The sequence below is a fragment of the Callorhinus ursinus genome, unplaced genomic scaffold, assembly GCF_003265705.2.
Source record: "Callorhinus ursinus isolate GAN/ISIS: 27379988/994484 unplaced genomic scaffold, GSC_fseal_2.0 scaffold6, whole genome shotgun sequence".
Lineage (NCBI taxonomy): Eukaryota > Metazoa > Chordata > Mammalia > Carnivora > Otariidae > Callorhinus > Callorhinus ursinus.
The window spans coordinates 58,588,168-58,609,695 of record NW_027397068.1 but is presented as its reverse complement, the minus strand read 5'-3'; the positions used below and the strand labels follow the sequence as shown (position 1 = coordinate 58,609,695).

The window sequence follows — 21,528 nt, the reverse complement described above, 5'->3', positions numbered from 1 at the left end:
AGAGGAATGACACCTCTTCTTGAAAGCTGTCCAGGGTTATCCATCAAAATAATAAATCCCTTTCTTCTTTAGCCTCCCACATTTTGCTTTCACTTTTTACCATGGACTAAACACAATATGTCTTGAATTATGATAATTTATGTCATATACTCCCTTCTTTGGGTGACAAAGTCTTAAAGGGAAAGAGATCTTACCTTAATTATCTCAAATCCTCCAAAACATAGGCAACACAGGGCCTTGCAGGAAACAGTCACCAAGAAGGAAGAATGCTACTATATTTATTGCATGTTATTATGCTGCTTTTATAAAAGTGCTATTCATTTATTTCATTTGTCTTACCTCCCTAGTAAGACAAATCTTAAGGCAATTAAAACCTATTTCTGTTCTTTATCTACTTCTCCTGTACATATTTCTTTTTTTTTTTTTTAAGATTTATTTGAGACAGAGTGAGTGGGGGTAGGGGCAGAGAGAGAGGGGGAGAAGCTAACTCCCTGCTGAGCACGGAGCCCCATGCAGGGCTCCATCTCACCACCTGGAGATCCTGACCTGAGCCAAAATCAAGAGTCAGAGGACAGTCAGCCGACTGAGGCACCCAGGTGCCCCATGTACATATTTCTTTACCCTCTACTTATGTACCTATAGGTGGTAATTAAGCATTTATTTGACCAAGAGAAATATGCTTATATGTTTCTTATGTATGTAATTATATGAACTAATTTATAAACTAAACTTTATAACTATTAAGTGGTGAAAATGCATCACCCTTTACAAATGATAAAATTTCTATTACTAGCATTATACTTTAATCAGATTAAAAAATCCCAAGTAAACAAATCCATTGTTATTTTGGGAGGTGTTCTCTGAATATAGAAAATGCTTTAAAATAAATTTTCTAGCTTGTTATTTTACCTGAGTAGTAAATTCCTCTCTGCAAAATACAGATGGTAATATCTGCCTCACAAGGATATTGTGAAAATGAGGTATCTAGTACTGGGCTCAGCACAGAGAGACCCTCCAGAAATAATACTTCCTTTTCCCTGGCTATTGGAAGGTAATTACAAGGAAAGTGAATATTTCAATAAGGTCACAATGATTAAAATTTATTTAGTGAAACCATTTCCCTTCATCTTGTTCATTAAAATAAGAAACCATTTCCTTCTGGAAGTCTCCTCAATGAACACAGCATCATACTAAATTACAAAACCCCAACACATGCTGTGCTCCACATATGAAGTCCTATGTGTAAAAATGCTTTGTGCTCAGTGAACTGTCATGGTAAGGTAAATTATCATTATTGTATGCTCATGTTATATGTGCACTTCATGGGGCGCCTTGGTGGCTCAGTTGTTAAGCGTCTGCCTTCGGCTCAGGTCATGGTCCTAGGGTCCTGGGCTCCCTGCTCCGTGGGAAGCCTGCTTCTCCCTCTCCCACTCTCCCTGCTTGTGTTCCCTCTCTCGCTGTGTCTCTCTCTGTCAAAAAAAAAAATTGCACTTCATTTTGTTAATAATATAAAATGTAAATTCATATGCCTTACTCAAAATATTCACATGTTTTACCTATTATACCTTAAACTCTTTAAGAAGCACAATGTTGAATATAACTTAGCTTCACAACATCTGGTTCAGGAACACATTCCATAAGCACTCAATAATTAAATTTCTGAATAAGGTCAAAGTGATTTAAGATCTATTTATATGAAAACCAGAATACACATAAATATTGTTGACCAAATACTTTGTGCACCAGGTAGAGCAAAAATACATAGACAAAATAGAATGAATTCGGTGACAGAGTCACTATTTTTTCTAAATGAGTCTCTATATTACAAGCATCAATTAGAAAGAAAAATAAGGAAACAAAGATGTTCGAAAAATATTTCAGTCCATTCTATAAATGTAAGTGCCCTGTATAAACAAAGAATGATGTTAACTTGCATTTACCTGTTTTTTAGCAGAGCGGTTAGGCTCTCAGAATTGAGTTGTTGCATTAAGGCCTCTCTCAGGGTCGGAAGCATGGACAGCACTGTAATGCAAACAGAAAATAAAAAAGGTCGCAAGTGATATGACTGCCTTCACTGAGAAACGCACATCATTTAGGCTATAGGACTGGACTGGTAACTAGCAAGGGTTCGGAGGGAATGTCAGGGCTGGAGTTTTCAAATTGTTATTATTAAGAATAACAAAAACTGAGTTTATGCTAGTAAATCATTTATTTGCTTATGTTAATTGAATAGAATTATATATATATATACACACACACTACGATCACAGCAATGTAAACAAATACACATACAAGAAAGAATGGGAAGAATTATTCCGAAATGTTAATAGTGCTGGTCTCTGGACAATGGAATACTAATAATCATCTTTTTTTCTCTTCTGTACTCTCCAAATTTAATGAATTTATTTCTGATAAAATGATCAAAAACATTTTTATCTTTAACTATACTTTTTGTTTCATATTTTATTTCTATTTTTAAAAAAGTTTATTGAATATTACAAAGCAATAAGCACTTATTGAAACCTAGACAAAAGTGCATCAGGCTGGGAATTAAGAACTGCTGAGTTGCACTTTTGGTTTTGCCAATGGTTATTGCCTATAACTCCCAAGATTAACATAGATAAAATAAGACATAGTGCCCTATGGAAAAAAAGATTGCATGTAATTTATAGATGTTACTTTATTTATAATAGGCTCCTGCATAGTATAAGAAATGCTGGAGAAATGCACATATAACAACTTAAAATGAGTTTCTAACACTAAATAAGTAATGATAACAAAATGAAAAAATATCAAGAGATCACAAATACCATATTCTAAAAGGGAAAAACTTCAGTGTATGATTTTTATTTCTTGACTAGGTAAGACATATTAATTATAAAATCTGTATTATTTTTTCTATAGAACATTTAGTTTTAGCCTACTCTAGACATCATTTCAGTGCGGCACTATGTAGCTTCAGTGTATTTCCTCAAGCTGTATGATTAAATCACTTAAGTCGTTTAGATTACTAACTAAACTCACAGCTCAGAGCCAATGTAAAAGGTAGCTTATCTTAGTGTATCCGGTACATATACCTAGCCCAAATGTGGTATGTTAGCCCACCAAGAAAAATTAGGCTAGAGGCCTACATACAGAAAATGGAGGCGGTAAGAAACTAATTTAAAGATTATGTGGTAAAACAACATGATTTGAGAGGAGTCTCTTCAACGATTCTTCTGAGAGAAGAATTTTACTTTCCCCGTCAGCCTATTCAACCAAAGACAAGTCAATTCTTCTCTTCCAGGCATTTTTTTTTTATATTTTATGTTTCTGTATTTATATTTATATTTCTGTATCTAGCTGAATATAGCATTCATGTTTTCCTTTGGCCATCCAATCTCCATGATAAATACCCCCAGTCCAACCACAAATCACACGACAACCCTTCATCAGCTATGAAATCTGTGTGACCCTGAGCAAGTTATTTAACCTCTCAGTGCCTCCGTTTTCTTGGTAAACTGAGGACAACATTGGATCTACCTTATAGAATTGTTGCAAGGATTAACTGAGACATATAGAGCATTTAGAACATTTGCACATGAGAACGCTCAGTAAGTGTCAGCCCTTATTATATCCTTATTTGGCCTCTTCTGACACATTCCGTTTGTATCTTCTTTTTTTTTTTTAAGATTTATTTATTTGAGAGACAGAGAGAAAGCATGAGTGGGAGGGGCAGAGGGAGAGATAGAATCTCAAGCAGACTCTGCACTGAGCGTGGAGCCCTACCGGGGGCTGGATCTCATGACCCTGAAGTTATGACCTGAGCTGAAACCAAGTGTTGGGCGTTTAACCAACTGTGCCACTCAGGCACCCCTCCTGTACTTGACTACTCCAGAGCATGATGCAACTACCTTTGATCTGAATCAAAGATTTTATTATTGTAGTCTAAGATTAAATTAGTACTTCTAGAAGTCATATCAAAGTGTTTATAACCAGCTTATGCTCAACTAGAACTCCCAACCCATACTCATATATCCTGCTTGCAAGCAAGCTTAGATAATTGTGTATCTGTACAACTGACTTTTAATGCAGAACAATTAATTTATCCAGCCTAGCACTCTGTCATGTATAAATTTAATAAGCATCTCTCCTGAATCTTTAGTAAAATCATGAAGAAGATAAAGTCACTGGGCAGAACACAGAAGCATTTTATTAGATGATATCTTTCAAGTTGGGGCGAACTTTTTGGATAAAAAAAAAAACTAGCTCTATTTACCTAAAACTACTAAATTTTTCTAGTATATCCATGCATCTTATTCAAAAGGATAGAAATTTATCATATGACTTATAACCCCATTATCGATGCATACCAGAAAGCTAATTTGGAAAGTTTTCCAGTGAACTTATATTTGGCTCCTACCATATTTTATTTTTAATTACCTATCTGCAGCCATTTATTCATCTGAGGGTTGTGATGGTCATGGAAATGTGCCACCATATCTGCTAGGAGCATGGCTGACTGGCGATCCAATACCATGTCTGTACTGCTCCCAGCCAATGAGAGTGGTCTGTGGGGATACTAACACAGGTCTATTCCTGGGGGTCTTGTCTGCCAGGGAACTTTGACTTAAGGACGCCCCACTGGCCTGCCAAAACTTTCTTGGAACTGTGCTGTAGGCTGAGACTCTTCTTATCTAATCTCTCCTTCTCCCTTTCCGTTCACGTGTAAAGACCTGCACTATGATCTAAAGGCTTTCCTTGCCTCCTTCTGCTCCCTCCCCTTTGTTCTTTGCAGGTGTTCCCAATATATGTCTTGCACATCTAATCCCATCTTAGCATCTGTTTCCCAGGGAACAAAAACTGACACAAGGGTCCATGTCAAATTGAGATGTATTTGCAGACTCTAGACTACCTTTTTCTATTTTCTGAAAATAGGAGTAATAACTGGAAATGGACTGTCCTTATTTTCTAAAAATTCATTGAAATGTCCTTGGTAGCATCACTTCATTGATGCTGAATATCAATTTAAAGAATTATGTGACTTTTTTTTTTTTTTTAAGTAGGCTCCACATCCAGCATGGAGCCCAACGCAGGGCTTGAACTCATGACCCTGAGATCAAGACCTGAGCTAAGATCAAAAGTCAGATGCTTAACTGACTGAGCCACTCAGGTGCCCCAAGAATTACATAATTTTTAAAAAGTTATCATTTACTGAGTATTTATTATGCACCAAGCACTTTATATGCATTATCTCCTCACATTCTACAAAAATTTATGAAGTGGGTTTTATGATGATCATTTTATAGAAAAGAGACCTGAGATTTAGATTTGCCCAAAGATACAGGGATATTACAAGGAAAACCTGGGAACCGAACTGTTTTTTTAAAAAAAATTATTTTATTTAAATTCAATTAACATATAGTACATTATTAGTTTCAGAGGTAGAGTTCAGTGATTCATCAGTTGCAAATAATACCCACTGCTCATTATATCACATGCCCTCCTTAATGCGTTTTATCTGAGTTGTCATTACATGCAGTATTTATGATTACTATTTGCTTTATAGAATGAAATATTATTATAATAAAAATAAAGTCCTTTAAACTCAGAAAAAAACTCTGCTTTCAAAAGTAAATAAAGAGAACCTACCTTTACAATTCTTTCTAAATTAACTATTCTTAAAAGAAGCGAAAGAGAAAAGACTAAGCTTTAAACAATAACAAAGAAAAACAGGTTTGACATGGATTTGAAAACTAATTCTTTAAGGGGTTATGCCAGTTATTAACACCTGTTCCCTTCAAATGTGGGCAGTCAATTTTGTTATGGCATTCTCCTAGCTCTAGAAGTTAAATTATTACCATTAATTCATGTTGATTAGCGTATACTACTGTGCTACACTCATGGGTCTGTAGTTGCCTACGGTGAATTTAACACACTTAGGAATTTTTACTACAGCTATAAGGCCTAATGAAATCAGGCCTATCCTTGTAGCCTTACTTCCTACTACTCTTCCATTGCTCATTCCGCTCTAGCTACATAGCCCTTTTGCTATTTCTTGAAAGTATCAAGTCTGTTCCCACCGAAGGCATTTTGCATGGCTCCCTCCATTGAATCATTTGGTTCTCTTCAAATGTCACCTCCTCAAAGAGGCCTGACTCTCTTGATTGCCATTTCTTAAAGAATATCCCCACCTCTCTCACAGCTTTATTCTCCTTATGGCAGCCATCACTGCCTGAAGTTATTTATATGTTGTTTATCATTTGTTACTTTCATTAGCATATAAATTCTAAAGGTCAGGGATTTTTTTTTTTTTAAACTTTCACCTTCTGTTTCCCCAGCACTGGGTACCCCAAGTATTTGCTGAGTGAATAAATAAAATGAGTGAACAAGCATTTACTGTATATTGTATATTGATTTATACTGATTTTAAAAATCAACATTTAATGATGTATTTCAGTTAAATCATATAAATCCTTGCTAGATTTATCATTCTTCTTTTACCTTTTCCTCTTAACTTTGGTCCTGAAGGTATGCAAATTAATATAAATCATCAAGTAACTTTTTTTTTTTAAGATTTTATTTATTTATTTGACAGAGAGACACAGCGAGAGAGGGAACACAAGCAGGAGGGAGTGAGAGAGGGAGAAGCAGGCTTCCCACTGAGCAGGGAGCCTGACGTGGGGCTCGATCCCAGGACTCTGGGATCATGACCTGAGCTGAAGGCAGATGCCTAACGACTGAGCCACCCAGGTGCCCCAATCATCAAGTAACTTTATACATGTATAAATATTTCTCTTTGCCTTACCTGTCATATTGCAAGTCCTCTGGTTACTTTCAAAATGATACTGTCGTCGTGCTTGAGCAATATACTCTGCAGCTTCTCTTTCTTGTATTTCTCTGATTTTCTTCTGTCCATATTTTCCCAGGATATATACTCCTAAAATTATTTTTTTAAAACAAGCAAGAATGTTAATCTAGTTAATTTGAGTATTAAAAATTCCAAACAGTATTTTTAACCTGCTTCATTCAAATATAAGGTTTATATCAATGAAAAGTTAAAAATCACAACTTTTAAAAATCTAAATTAAAGACTTATGTAGGAATTGTGACCTAAATAGAAGGAAAAGGAGACTGGCATTTTAACAGACAATGATGGGAACATAAAGCTAAGTCTGAAGAAACCAGAAAGGAATTAAGTGTACAAGTCTGGCGATGCCCTTACTAGTGAATTGGAGATATTCTAAGTGTCCAGCAATAAGGGATTGTTTAAATAAATTATGGTCTATCCATACAATAATCTTTTGAAATCTTATGTGGCTGTTAAAAACTACATTGCTAAATTAGCTAATGACTCAAGGAAATATCCATATATATTGTTAGGTTATAAAATAAGATCTGGATGTTTCCCTTTTTAACATAAGTGGATACACAGAAAAAAACAGGTGGGTTTTAACATAAAGTAAACAATAATCATTGTTGCATAGTGGGATAGCAGCTGATCTTTATCTTCTATTTGCTTCTTTGCATCTTCCATATTTTCTTCAGTCAACATGTCATACTTTTTTAAAATGTAAGATAAAAGTTTTATTTATTTATTTATTTAAAGATAAAATTTTTAAAAGAAAGAATACAAGAAAGGTAGGTAGTCAGGCAGACATCAAGAACTAGTACTTTCAGTGGAAAAGGAAGAGGGAAGACGTATAGCAATTCCTAAATTATAACACCACAGCATAAAAATATAGGTGGGGTCATGAGGCCTATAATTTTGTTGAACACATTTCAGCATAGACAGATGATATAAATGTGCACATTCTGGTCTATGCCCCAGGGGCAGTTAATTGTCCTAATTGGGAATGCGAATACTTCAGAGTGGTTGGTTAGCATTTGACCAAAAGCCACACTCCGAGGTTTAAGTACTTCAACTAACTTTTATCTAACATAATGAATATCAGAAATGGATTTTCATAGATTAAATTAGTGGTGTTTAAGATACTGGATTAGCCAAAACATTTTAGTAATACTCATTTGAGCAAGAATATATGAATCTAGCAAGTCCTTTGTCCTTAGGAATGACTTAGCTTTGAATCCTCAGCTGCTAATTAGGAGGATTCTTAGTCAAAGGAGTTAACCAAATGGCCAATAGAATCCTACAAATGGAAAACTGTTGCATTTGCTTCAGGCAAATCTTTTTCTTTTTTGGAGAGAGAGAGGGAGAGATAGAAAGGGGGGGGTAGAGGGAGAAAGCAATTCCCAAGGGCTTGACCTCAGGACCCTGAGATGATCTGAGCCAAAATCAAGAGTCTGACATATAACCGAATGAGCCACCCAAATGCCCCATCTTCAGGCAAATCTTTCATGCAAGGTTCTGTTGCTGCACTGAAAGAGGACAATGGGACTTCAATAAGCTTATAAAACAAGTTATGAAACTGTTTTATTTATACTGACTAACAGGATGTTTTTATGTGTGCCAGCATGTGTTTCATTATAACCTGGCAACATATTTGTAAGGGAATAACTGATCCTCACTTATCTCCAACTGCTTGTGACCCTCAATATCTATCAGAAAGAACCTAAGAACTGTGCAGGACCTAATAATTGGATTTAGTCTGTTTGTCACAAGTGGGGAGGAGACGGCCCTGTAGGAACTGCAAAGCAAACACACATCCTGAAATATTTTCACTAATATGAGCATTATAAAGATTTTATTTATTCATTTGAGACACAGAGATACAGAGAGAGAGAGAGAGAGCATGAGCAGGGGGAGAGGCAGAGGGAGAGGGAGAAGCAGGCTTCCCGCTGAGCCAGGAGCCCTATGCGGGGCTCCTGGCTCGGATCCCAGGACACGGGGATCATGACGTGAGCCAAAGGCAGACGCTTAACCATCTGAGCCACCCAGGCACCCCTAATATAAGCATTATAGATGAACTGATAACACATTATATATTCTTAAAAATAATAGTTCAGTAAAAGGTATGTCCTGCAAATAATTAGACAGAAATAAACTATGACTGTTGCTATGTTTGTATGCAAATACATGTATTATAATCATGCTTAAAGAGCAAATGAAAATTATATAAGTGGCTTCATAGCTGCCTTTTTTGTAATGCATCCTCAATAAACTGATGACAGTGCCATAACACCAAAGAGTGAAGAAACTGACTTATATTTCACAAATAACTCTTTGGTAGGCAATTCTTAGGTAACAACTACTTCTCAATGAATTGTTTGTATTTTATTTGCACAATAGATTGCTTAAAGTTATGTGTAAAATGATTATCATTTCTCAAATAATAATAATGTAAGGTGAAACACTGCAGTGATGACCATTGTGTATCTAAGAATTTTCTGGAATTACAATAAATAACTGGTATATGTGTTTTCTGGGAGAAAAGGTATACTGCTTTCATTAGATTCTCAACAGTGTCTGATAAAATTTTTTTCAGGAACTACTATATTTGTTTGATAGGTGTTATATATTCTAACTAAAGCTAAAAGAAAATGAATTATGGGTTGAACTGTGTCACACACACCCCTCCCCCATTCATATGTTGAAGTCTCCCTATTTCAGAATGTTACCTCATTTGGAGATAGGATCTTTATAGAGGTAATCCAGTTAAAAAGGAGGTCATTAGGGTGAGCTCTAATCCAACATGACTGGTATTCTGGTAAGAGGAAATTTGGACACAGACATGTGTAGAAGGAAGATGATGTAAAGACACAGAGGCAATAACCATCTACAAACCGAGGAGAGGGGCCTGTAGAAGATGCTACTCTTACAGCCCTCAGAAGGAACAAATCCTGCCAACACATTGGTCTTGGATTTCTGAACTCCAGAACAATGAGATAATACATTTCTGTTGCTTAAGCCACTCAGTTGGTGGTACTTCGTTATAGAAACACTAGCAAACTAATACATGAAATTAGGCTAAAATCCCACAACCCATTATTTTTTTTGAGTTAGCACTGAAGTAAGTTACTATATAAAAAGTAAGAAGTTACTATATAAAAGTCAAATTTAGCCAAGCTCTCATTCCTAAAATTAATAAATTCTGATTTTTTTTCTTCCCTAGGAAAGTAAGTATGAAGGCAGAGAATTCATTAACTAAAATATGGTATTCAGGATCATCTATATATTCAACTGGCTGCCTGAATCCTCTGAAGACAACAGATATTGATGGCTGTGGCACCATCTAGGAAGGTAACTGAGCAACCTCTTCCTCTCTCTGCATCTAAATTTTTTCATCCATAAAATGAAAGGCTGGGATTATAAGGTGCTTTACAAGTTTCTTCTGTAGTTATAACTTTATTTATGAATAATGGAAACAATCACTAAATACCTGAAAAAATGGGGGTGCCTGGGTGGCTCAGTCTGTTAAATGTCCAACTCTTGGTTTCGGCTCAGGTCATGACCTCAGGGTTGTAAGATCAAGCCCTGCGTTGGTCTCTGCACTCAGCTTGGACTCTGCTTGAGATTTTCTCCCTCCCCCTCCAGCTCTCTGCCTCCATCCTCCAGCTATCTAAAAAACAAAAATGAAAACAATCCCTCCCCACAAACCAATGAAAATGTTTTGAGGTTTCCTTTCAGAACATTGCTGGTAAAGCAAAATCTCTTCTACTCTTTCCACGTTATAAATTCAGTTTTTTCAAACTATCTTTTAGTTGTCTTCCTTTCCTGGAAGAAAATTCCTGCAATACAACGATTTTACCAGATTACTACTAGGTTAATAATTTCAGTAAGTTTGAAAATAATCTATTATCATCGTTTAAAATCTAACAAAACACGAAATCCTGCTAGTCTGATTTTATTCTGGAAATATTTTCTAAATTTTGCCACTTTACTCCAACTTCTTTACCATTGTCTTCATTCAGATTCTGAATAATGCTCTTAAGAACTGGTTTCCAGCTTCCTCCTCTCCGCTTTTGTTCTTGTCTCACACCTTTCCAATCCATCTTTTATACACCAAGTGATTTTCTAAAATTTAAATCTGACTACGTATTCCTGGGTTTAGAATTCTTTAACACCCTGCCATCTTTTCTTAACGAGGATTCCCTGTTCCACTTACATCAGAATTACTTGAAGTACCTGTTAAAAATGTAGCCTTTAAGAGAGTTCCCTGAAATCATCCCCAAATGTCTTGTCTTGTACAATACTGCATCCCCAATATATAATATAGGTACACAAAGGGAGCTCAATAAATATTTGCTGGATAACTGATGAATAAATGGACTGGTCTGGACCGAAAGAATCAGAATCTGGGAAAGAAAATCCCAGGGTCCTGGGATCAAGTCCTGCATTGGGCTCCTTGCTCAGCGGGGAGCCTGTTTCTCCCTCTGCCTGCTGCTCCCCCTGCTTGTGTGTGCTCTCTCTCTGACAAATAAAATCTTAAAAAAAAAAAAAACAAAAGAAAACTCTGTTTTTATTAAGCCTCTTAAGTGATTTTTATCATAGGAAAGTCAAGAAGCACTGGTGCCCAAGATAATGTACAGATTCAGTAGAATAGCACAATATAGAAGGCCCTTCACAACCTGCACTCAGGCTAGTTTTCCAAATTCATCTTTTGTCACTCCCCATTTATTCCCTGTTCTTAGCCATAGTGAAATACACTGGCTCATCACAAGCAATATATCTGAATCTGTTGAACAACCCTTTTTCCTGCTGTGTCCTGTTCTCTTTTGCTAGCTGTACAACTTGACTCAAGTGAATTCTTGAGTGAAGCCTGCCAGACAACTTCACATTTATTTCTCTCTCCTCTAAGTACCCACAGCACCAGCTCTATTATGGTACTGTAATATCATCATTGTACTACTTTTGTTTATTTCCGCTTCTGCTTTCCAGACAGCACCAAGAGTTCCTCAAAGTCAAGAACGGTCTTATTCCTTTGTATTCCCAGAGCCTGATATAGTGGGAGGTGGCCCTCACTTTCATTCAAATGTTTGTTGAATGAAAGAAAAAATGAATAAATGGAAAAGTAAAGAGACCAAAAATTACAGGGATTAAGATTTAAATTATAAGTCAATGCTCTGAGATTTTTAGAAATCAGCAAGTCAATAAATATAATCTGCTTATTCTCTGTTCTGCAACATTTTCTTTGCATAGTAGTTCTGGAAGTGTGGCTTGGGTACTCTTGGAGGTGTTCAATACCTTTTCATGGAACCTGTGAGTCAAAACTATTTTTGTAGTTTTTGTCTTTTGCATTCTCATTCTCTCATACAGCAGAGTATTACAGAGGCTACATGACATGTAGTAACACAACCGACTGGATACAGAGAGAGAGAGAGATGGGAATCCAGCTTTCGTCAATTAAGCCAGACAGTAAAGAGATTTGCAAAAATGTAAAATGATGCCACTCTTTTCACTATTTTTTAAAAAATAATATTTGTGTTAATATGTAATGGATTTACTATTGTTAATATTTAAAAAATTTCTTGGTTTTAATTTCTAATATGGCAACTACTAATAGATACAATTTTTTAAAGGCTATTTAGAGTCTTTAATTTTTACAAGTGTAAAGGAGACCTCAGGCCAAAAAGGTTACATTTTATAAACTGGTCAAATTGTACAAATTGGTCGAAAGCAGTTACTTAACCAAAATGCAGGAAATTCCAACATAAGGCCTGCAACTCAAAGCATGAGGTTTTTTTCCACCACTGAATGGCCAAACTTCTTTGAGCAAACATGCTGATATCTTACCTAGTTTTCAAGCCTGACAAAATATGCCACTTCTTCCATGAAGACCTTTTCTATTTCTTTCCAACTGCACATACTATCTGCTGGTTTGATCTGTATGCCATTTCCCCCCCCCCCAGCTGTCTTATTGTTTTGTATTTTAATTATTTGTATACTTGTCATAATCAGAATGTGTCCCCCCCAAAATTCACATGTTGAAATCCTAATGCCTGATGTGATGATATTAGGAGGTGAGGTCTTTGGGAGGTGCTTAGGTCATGAGAGTGGAGCCTTCATGAATGAGATTAGTGTTCTTATAAAAGGGACTTCACAGAGACCCCTACCCTTTTTGCCACGTGATGATACAAAAAGTCCACAACCCAGAAGCAGGCCCTCACCCAACCTTCTTGGTACCCTGATCCAGCCTCGAGAACTGAGAGAAATAAATTTCGGTTGTTTACAGTCACCCAGTCTGTGGTATTTTGCTGTAGCAGCCCTAGTGGACTAAGACACTTGTTTTTCATTCCTGTCAGACCACAAAGTCCATGAAGGCAGAGTGGTATAGTGTGCAAAGAGAAAGTGTTTCAGAATCTAACACACCTGGTTTGAATTCTAGTTTCCTTTTTATTAACTCTGAGATCCTGGGCAAGTTTCTTCAGTTCTTAGGATTCTAGTTCCAACATTTTTGAAAGGAGATAGTAATAACTACTCTTGTTGTCCTGCCCATTGAATAGAAGAGCTTAGTACATTTATTTCTGGGCACCCAATAAATGGTAGCTATTACTATTAAAAAATCTGTAACTCTTGTATTTCCAATCATATTACCTTAAACACTACAGGCACTGGATAAATATGTCTTAGATTAACTGAAATGTAACACGTTAGTAGGAAGATATAAAACACTAGGATCATTTTCTCTTTCTGTCCCTCTGAACTTTTTTCCCCTCTCATTTCTCTTAGTCTGTAATTATAAAGCTCTCAAAAAATTTTTGAAAAAGTCCATAACTATGTCTTAAGTATGCTCTTTTGCTTCCCTTACGATTATGTCTAATCTACCATTAAGTTGTTCCATAGATCTGAAGGGGTATGCTATTCTGAGACTGCTAAAGAGAAATTATTTTCCTTCCTTCAGTAGTGGCAAAAAAAATTTTATTTATACTTCTTCCATAATATGTGTATCTTTAACTTCTACAAATAAAAGGGACTTAGTATTCTTAGAATAACTGAAATACACAGATAGTCCCTGAATTATACAAATTTTGACTTATGATGCAAAAGTATTACACATTCAGTAGAATCCATACTTTAAATTTTAATCTTTTGCTGGGCTAGCAAATATGTGGTATAATACTTTCATGGCGCTGGGCAGTGGCAGTGAGCCCCAGCTCCCAGTCAGCCACGCGATCATTGAGAGTAAACAACTCTTACAATCATCCTGTAATCATTCAACCATTGTTTGTCACTTTCAGTACAGTATTCAAAAAATTACAGGAGATATTAACACTATTACAAAATAGGCTTTGTGTTAGATGATTTTGCCCAACTGTAGGCTTAAGGAAGTGTTCCTAGCACATTTTAGGTAGGCTAGGCTAAGCTATGATGTTTGGTAGGTTAGCTAATATTAAGTGTACTTTTGACTTACGATATTTTCAACTTACTGTATTTTTATTGGGTCATAATCCCATCGCAAGTTGAGGGAGATCTGTACATTAGATGTCAGTGGCTGAAGATACTGGAAAACTTATTTGTAAAGGATTGCTCAAAGAATGCTGTAAAAATTCACATAAAAATGTACTGATTTGTGAAAGACCTCAGAGATGATGAAGACTCTCCTTACCTCATCAGTAAGCTGATTTCAAACTTTCCAGAATCAAAAGATCTGAGTTCCTGATGCCAAAAGCATTGTTAATTTCAAACTGTTTGGAAGCAATAGAATATAATCTAACAGTAAGAGAAAAGCAACCAAATTCTTTAGAAAACTTCTGTTCTTGTTTTTTAAGTACTTCTGTAACCAAAGCATGTAGTTCGTGCTACTATTTCTCAAAAAATCAAATGCTAAAAATGCCCTCTTAACATTCCTCCATTTCCTTCTATCTCACAAAGCTTCTTATTCTCCCCTTCAACTCCCTGCATATTATGACATGATCACCATATGAGGCAAAGGCTCTCACGATTATCCTGTTTCCAAATGTCTCCTCAGCCTCAGCTGACTCAGTTATGTCAGCCAGACAGATGGGCATTGATCCTAACCTTGAAGATCCTGAGGAAGATTGCACAACATCTTCCAAACATCTTCTTAACTGCATAATTTGTATTCTCAAGAAGCAGAAACAGAACTAAAATACTGATTTGTGTTTGTCTAGTACGTATCGTGCAGTCCTTTAGTCTACCTGCGTGCTGTTTTTTTTTTTTTTTTTTAATCAAATTAACTTTAAACAACACTGGAAGTGCAGGCTTTAGGTTCTCCTAGAGTATTACGAAACTTCTGAGAAGGATGAAAACCAAACAAACTACAGAGAGTGCCAACACAAACGAAGACTCTCACAGGAAAAGAACAACTTAAAAATACGTGTCTGTAAGAGAATGGTATCTTGAAACAGAAACGTAATTGTGTAGGCTTCTCCCAAGGTCCGTGAGAAGAAAGGATAGGAGAGAAACAGAGTAAGCGGCAGTGTCAGGACAAAAGACACAAATTCCACAACTGCAGAGGTGTGAAGAACCTTAGAGGTTTGTCACCCGCGCCCCGTCCGACGGCTGAACTAATCTCCTCTACATATCCGGGACTATGGTCGCCCGGCCTCTATTTCAGAAGACAGTCACCTCTCTTCCGCCCCTTGCTCCCAAAGTCCCTTTCCGAGAACGCTGTCACCCACCTCCGAGGACTGTGCCCAGGAAGATGCATTTCTTTTTATGACGTTTTAGAAAATTCCACATAGATCTCAGCATCTTCAGGCCTAAAGGTACGGGCTGCCTAGGGGCGCGGGGTGGGGTGGGCAGTTCGCCAGGAAACCGTTTCCTCGTCGCTTGGCCCGAACGACAAGGCAGGACCGCCGTCGTCCCGCTGGGTGCTCTTCAGAAATCACAAACGCGACTTTCCGCAGAGACTGTCACCGGGGCGGGAAGGGGGCGTGGACTACAGCTGAGCAGCGGCGCTCGCTGTCGCTGCCGCCGTGCCGCGGCCCCCGTTCACTGGTCCGGGGGACCCAGGTCCGTTCAGAATTCGCTCCCGAGTGCATCGCCGTTCGACTTCCCTGGAAACGGTGGCCCGCAGTCGCCGCGTTCCGTTACCGGCGCTTCTCTGCAGCCCCAGCCTCTGGCACCGAGCGTCGCGGCCCGGGTGCGGTATGGAGGCGAAGGCGGCGTCCACGCTGGCTCCTGGCGGCGGCGCGTGCTCGGTGACGGCCGAGGAGACCGAAAAGTGGATGGAGGAAGCGATGCAAATGGTGAGGGGCCCAGGAGGTGGATGCCGTGGATGGGAACTTTCTTTAGCCCTCTTCTCGGGTCGAGAAGAGCAGACGTTGAGCAGACGTCCTGGGTGTGCTTTCTCGCCACCATAATCTCGATGGCGGTCACGTTTTCTGGGTAGACAGCTGGCTTTACTGTCCTGAAATTTTCTTTAGCCCATTCTCACAGTGCTGTAGGGGAAGGAAGAGAGGAATACTGGCACGTCTGAGCCAAACATCCCCATTCAGCTGCTGCTGGCACGTAACGTGCTGCGTCCCCTTCTTCCCCCGGGGACACACTCGCAAATCCGGAGAGGCACATTCTTCTGTATTTATGACCTCTTGAACCTGTCTAGTAGGAGAAAGGACGCTGAGGATGTGTCTGATAGATCAGGATAAAAACAAAACCCTGTACAGCCAGATCCCACCATTCATTCATCTTTCCTGCTGCCCTCAAGCCTTTTAACTTCCTTCCTTTGCTCCCTTCAGGATTGCTGATTGAGAAGGGCTCTAATCAGATGTGTGTATAATCCAAGCTTTTACCCATACTTCTGTGTGCCAGGGAGCTCTTTAATAGGGATAAGAGTGTGTTTTCACATATATATGTATATGTATACAAATATATGCCCCCGCACACATATACATATGTAAAATGCCCTTCGGTTTTACAGTTCTCTAAAGCTGCTGTAAAATAAATCTTTTTTTTTTCATACATGGTTTTGATTATATTCTTCCTATCCTTAGGGGCCTCTGGTCTCCAATAGTTAATTAATTCCATAATTATGTATTCATTCACTCCACAGATGTTTATTGAATACACTGTGCTTGGCATTGGGAATTCAGCACTGAAACTGATTTAGGTATATTCCTCTCCGTTCTCTTTTCATACTATTTCCCCTGCATTCATTCACTATTACAGCCACATATTTTTCTCTAAGCCATGATGCATTACAGTGTCTATCCATTTGTTTCTGCTACTTACATAATGTCCTTTAAACTTGTTTCTCATACTTTTTTGAAAGTGACTCACAGTAAAAAAAAGTCTGTTTTATGTTACAACCCAGTAAATACACACATAGCTATAACCGAAACAAAAGTTTCACAGAACAAGTACTTCACTTTCCTTTGTACAGTTTTCCTGGTATTTCTCTTTTCTTGAATTGGGGGTTGGGTGTTGTGTATTTGTGACAAATATGCCACCTCCGTGATCCTCTCCAGTCAGAAGTTCTTTGAAACGATGCTGTTGGCCTTGGCCAGTGGGAGGATGGGGTCCTCTGACTCACCCATCCTGTGAATGGCCCCACAGATAGCTTAGCGCAAACTGGCCATTGAACCTGCCTGTCACCTCGTCAGCCTCGGCCACCTTCGTCTGGGTGGACGCGTGGATGTGGTGTGGATGATGTGGTTGCTGGCAGAGCATTTCCGCGGCAGGTCCATCCAGGTCCAGGAACTCGCCGGCATTGCTCTGCAGGTCCAGGGCGCGCCCGCCGTCACCGCCACGAGCGTGAACACAGAAAGCTCCTTCTCGATTTTTGGAAAAAATGCTGGTCCTGACCCACTAACTTGATTTTATGACCCATTCTTTGAGGTCACTTCATAATTTATTTCCTCTAATAAACTTACAAGATAGGTAGTGTTCCAATACTTTAATTACTGTTCACATACACATTTAAAAATTAATTTGTAACTTGTCATATGGATTGTTTGTCCTGAACCTCTTTTATGTTACCAGATCCTCTAAGTTGGAGACAAGGAGTTTTAACATGATATCAAAATCTCACTCTCCCTTCCCCAAATCATTTCAATAATGTCATATGCTGGGAAGCTTCTTACTAAATAGTGAGTTTGATGATATATACACATGAAGGATCAAATATGTTAGAGTAAGCTGCATTCGATTCCTTCTATGGGTGAGAGTTCCAGAGGGCAGATGATGCCTGAATGCTGGGAAGTCAGAATTATGGGCTCTTTTGTTTATTTTCATTTGCTTCAGGAGCTCTTCTCAAAGTATTTATGTGTGGAGCCTGCTTAGATGAAATTTTCGGAGATGCTACCATGGAGGACTTAATAGTGTTTTTGAAAACAGCTAACTAATCAGTCATTGGGCTTTCCCACTCGTGTAGCAGAGCTGTGATTTTTTTTTTTTCCATCCTTTCATGTTTTGGGTCTTTATTTTCCTTTAAGCGTCTTTTGGTCATAATATATTGGAATATTTCCTCCACCTATCTCTGCACTGTTCTCTAGACTTCTGGATTAAACACTTAAGTCCTTTTACTACCTTTTGCCCTGACTTTGGGCAAGCCAACCCCCCCCCACCCTTTCCCCTCCTACCCTATAAAATAAGATGGTTGAACTCCACATAGTTTCTCAGATCTCCCTAGCCTTGACATTTTTGTCTCTTAATTGGATTATATATTTTAAAATATCTATTTATTTATTTATTTAGAGAGTACAGGCAGGGTGAGTCGGAGAGGGAGAAGAGACTCCCCACTGAGCCAGAGAGCCCCACATGGGGACCTGAGCCCAAGTCAGACTCTTAATTGACTGAGCCGCCCAGGCGCCCATCTTAATTGGATTATAAACACCTAGGGGATGTGATTATCTAGTTTACCTATTCCTACATAGGGTCAAGGAGGACCTTAACTTAGTACTTGTATTTTAGTTTTGGCCTATACATGTTCTTCCAGGTCTTAAAGAAAGGGGAAAAAGTGCTTGTCATCCCTGCCCACTACAAAAACTTCAAATCTTGAACTCCTTTGAAGATTGTTGAAGTAATTCAAGGTGTACTATGTACTTCTGAGAAGAGTTTAAGATTAGACAAGAAGCATGGCTAGTGCCAAATCTATTCATCTCTGAGGAATTTGAAAGTGAAATATGCAGTGTACATGTAGTAGGGAGGATACCAGAGGATGCTCTGACTGGACCAACCAAGCCATATGATTTCTGGGTCTTACGCTGTTTAAAATAAGGGGTTGTGCTAGAAAATTTCTATCCTAGTCTATGATTTTAATCTACAGACATAAGCCTGAATTATAAAAGAAAGGAAAACAGTTTTTGAGAAAGCTTAAAACCTATTTTTTTAAAAAAAATGTCATCTAAACTAAGTGAGTCTGTGCAAAAAGCGATACAGCCCTAACAGTCCAATAGGTATAACATTTTTGGAAGGCAACCTGGCATGATATAATTAACAGCCTCAAAAAAAATATTCGTATCATTTGACATAGTAATATAATTCTGTGGCATTTATCTTAAGGAAATAGTTTAGAAAGATAAAAGCAATCATCGTCATTTCAGTGTTACATGTAACAGGGAAAACTAGGAAGCATTTCAAACTCAAGATGAAAGGAAATGGTTAAATTATAGTATATTACTGTGTTGAATAATATGCTGTTATCAAAACAGTTATGGATATTAGGTACAAACATGACATTAACTATTACAGCTATACAGTAATATTCAACATTAAGCAAGCAGAATACAAATTATTTTTTATACTGTACATGTACATTTAGAGGTTAGACAGGCATATGTTCAAACCCTAGAATGGCTACTGAAAGCCAGCTAACCTTGACAGATTCTTAAACTTTCAGCCATAGAGGCCTTTTCTGTAAAATGGTTATATAGTATCTATGTCACAGGGTTGTATAGATTAAAAGAGATAATCTTTGTAAAGTCCCTGACACATAACACTCAATAAATAAAAGCTGTTGTTTTTTTTTTAAACTATTTTTTTATCAGATAAACAAAGACTAGAGGAGAACACACAAAAATAATTAGTTAACATGGTAAAGATATGGGTCTTTTTTTTTTGAGATATGGGTCATTTTAAAGAAATTTTTCACTGTGCTTTTGTAGTAAAATCTAATCAAAGAGATAGCATAGGAAGAATAAAACCAGAAAGGAGCCAGTGGTAGATAAATGCTAGTGGAATGGAGATGGGCTCTTTATACCATCAAAGTCAGAAAACAGAGGAGGAAAATGTATGGGTTTTAATTACATAAATATTAAAAACTTCTGCATGTTAAAAGGACAAGGTACAAAGTAAGAAAGCAAATTTGTAAAGAAATTATCAGACTTGGCCGAAAATTGGTGGGAGAGTTGGAAAGTTTGAGATGGGATGGATTGAAAATTATGTTAATTATTTGGTTAGTTTAACTCTATTTTGAACTTGACAGCAAAACAAATATATATTTTATCGAACAGCATTTCACCTAAACCCATTTCCGTGGGGTTTTGGGGTTGTTCACACCACCTCCTCCCTAACCCGCCATTCCCAACTGCTGAGCTACTTGCCCTCAGCATGGTGGGCTGGGCTATTCTTCACCAATAACCCGATTTGCCCTTTTAAATACTCCCACCACTCATGTTTTCTCTCTCATTTGGATAGAAGCTGAAGGCTTTTCACAAAAATCAGTTACTCTAAGTAAATAGGAAGATAATCTTGAGAGGTGGGATGCGGAATAAAGGAGGTACGTATGCTGGAAGGAAAAAGAGAAAATCCGAAGGAAAGAATGAAAGGCACACTCCCAGTCGCCTGGGGGCTGGGTGGAGCAAGAGACTGCCGGGCTTTCTTGCAAGTGACCTAAGTCAGGACTAGGAACCCCACTGGGCTACCCAGGTTCTTCCTGTCCTCTGCCAGTCCTTCTTCCCCACCGGGTCTTGAATTCTCTTCTACGTGCTTGAGATAGCTACATAGCCACATGTAGAATTCTTCAGGAGATAGTTTTACAGAAAACCTTTGTCACGTGGCCCCCTCATTTGTTTCTTCTCTTACAGTTTTTTAGCCTTAAACTTTCTAGGTCTCACTCTTTTAAGTTTTCCCTCTCCTTTTGTCGCTTGAACTAGGCCTATTTTTAACCCAAAAGGTGACAAAGTAGCTGATCAGTGGTGATTAGAGTAGAAATTTGAGGCGGAATGGCCAGGACCTGGCATCTCATAGACGTTCCATAAATATTTGTTGAAGAAATGAATGCCTGGAGCAGATTGCCTGGATTCTGGCCCCAGCCGCTTACCAGAGCAAATCCCCAACTTCCCCATGTCTCCATTTACTCATCTGTAAACTGGGGAAGCTCACTGAATCGATCTCATAGGGTTGTAAATGAAATGCATCAATACTGATAAAGTGCTTAAAATAGTCCTGGGTCAAAGTAAGTTTTTCCATAAGTTGTAAGCTCTTATGATTTGCAAGCTCAGAATCAGAACAATTGTTAGGTAGACATAACAGTCTGTGATAATAGGTAGAAGCTAGAAATTTCTTTACAAATTTGCTTTGTCACTTTATACCTTATCCTTTTAACGTGACTTAGATAGGTCACTCTTCAAGCCACTGGTTTTCATTTCCAATTCCACCAAAATTGCATCTGTGTCACTGACCCTTTTTTCTTGGCCTGTTTTTTTTTTTTTTCCTGGAATCCTCCCTAACAGCAGACACTCCTG

The 21,528-nt window shown here is 38.0% G+C and overlaps 2 protein-coding genes and 1 pseudogene across 6 annotated transcripts in view; 1 reads left to right on the top strand and 2 right to left on the bottom strand.

The window, feature by feature from the left end:
* PEX3 (peroxisomal biogenesis factor 3) overlaps positions 1-15,819 on the bottom strand; it is a 47,598-nt gene extending 31,779 nt beyond the window's left edge. For all 4 annotated transcript variants that reach the window (XR_012378602.1, XR_003206802.2, XR_003206801.2 and 1 more), the window contains exons 1-3: positions 15,523-15,819; positions 6,788-6,919; positions 1,941-2,022 (exon numbers count right to left, since the gene is read on the bottom strand). Coding sequence is in view for 1 of the 4 variants with exons in the window: in XM_025866268.2 (XP_025722053.1) it covers positions 1,941-2,022; positions 6,788-6,919; positions 15,523-15,595 (287 nt within the window). In the remaining 3 variants the exon portion in view is untranslated. The remainder of the gene's footprint in view (positions 1-1,940; positions 2,023-6,787; positions 6,920-15,522) is intronic.
* ADAT2 (adenosine deaminase tRNA specific 2) overlaps positions 1-21,528 on the top strand; it is a 57,187-nt gene that overhangs the window by 17,084 nt on the left and 18,575 nt on the right. The window contains exon 3 of one of the 2 annotated variants that reach the window (XM_073894035.1): positions 10,053-10,180. In XM_073894035.1, coding sequence (XP_073750136.1) covers positions 10,157-10,180 — 24 coding nt within the window. In that variant the 5' untranslated portion in view covers positions 10,053-10,156. Of the gene's footprint in view, positions 1-10,052; positions 10,181-15,837; positions 16,093-21,528 lie in introns of those variants that run through there. The other variant, XM_025866278.2, reaches the window with a different exon arrangement.
* LOC112819410 (small ribosomal subunit protein eS21 pseudogene) lies at positions 17,311-21,129 on the bottom strand (annotated as a pseudogene).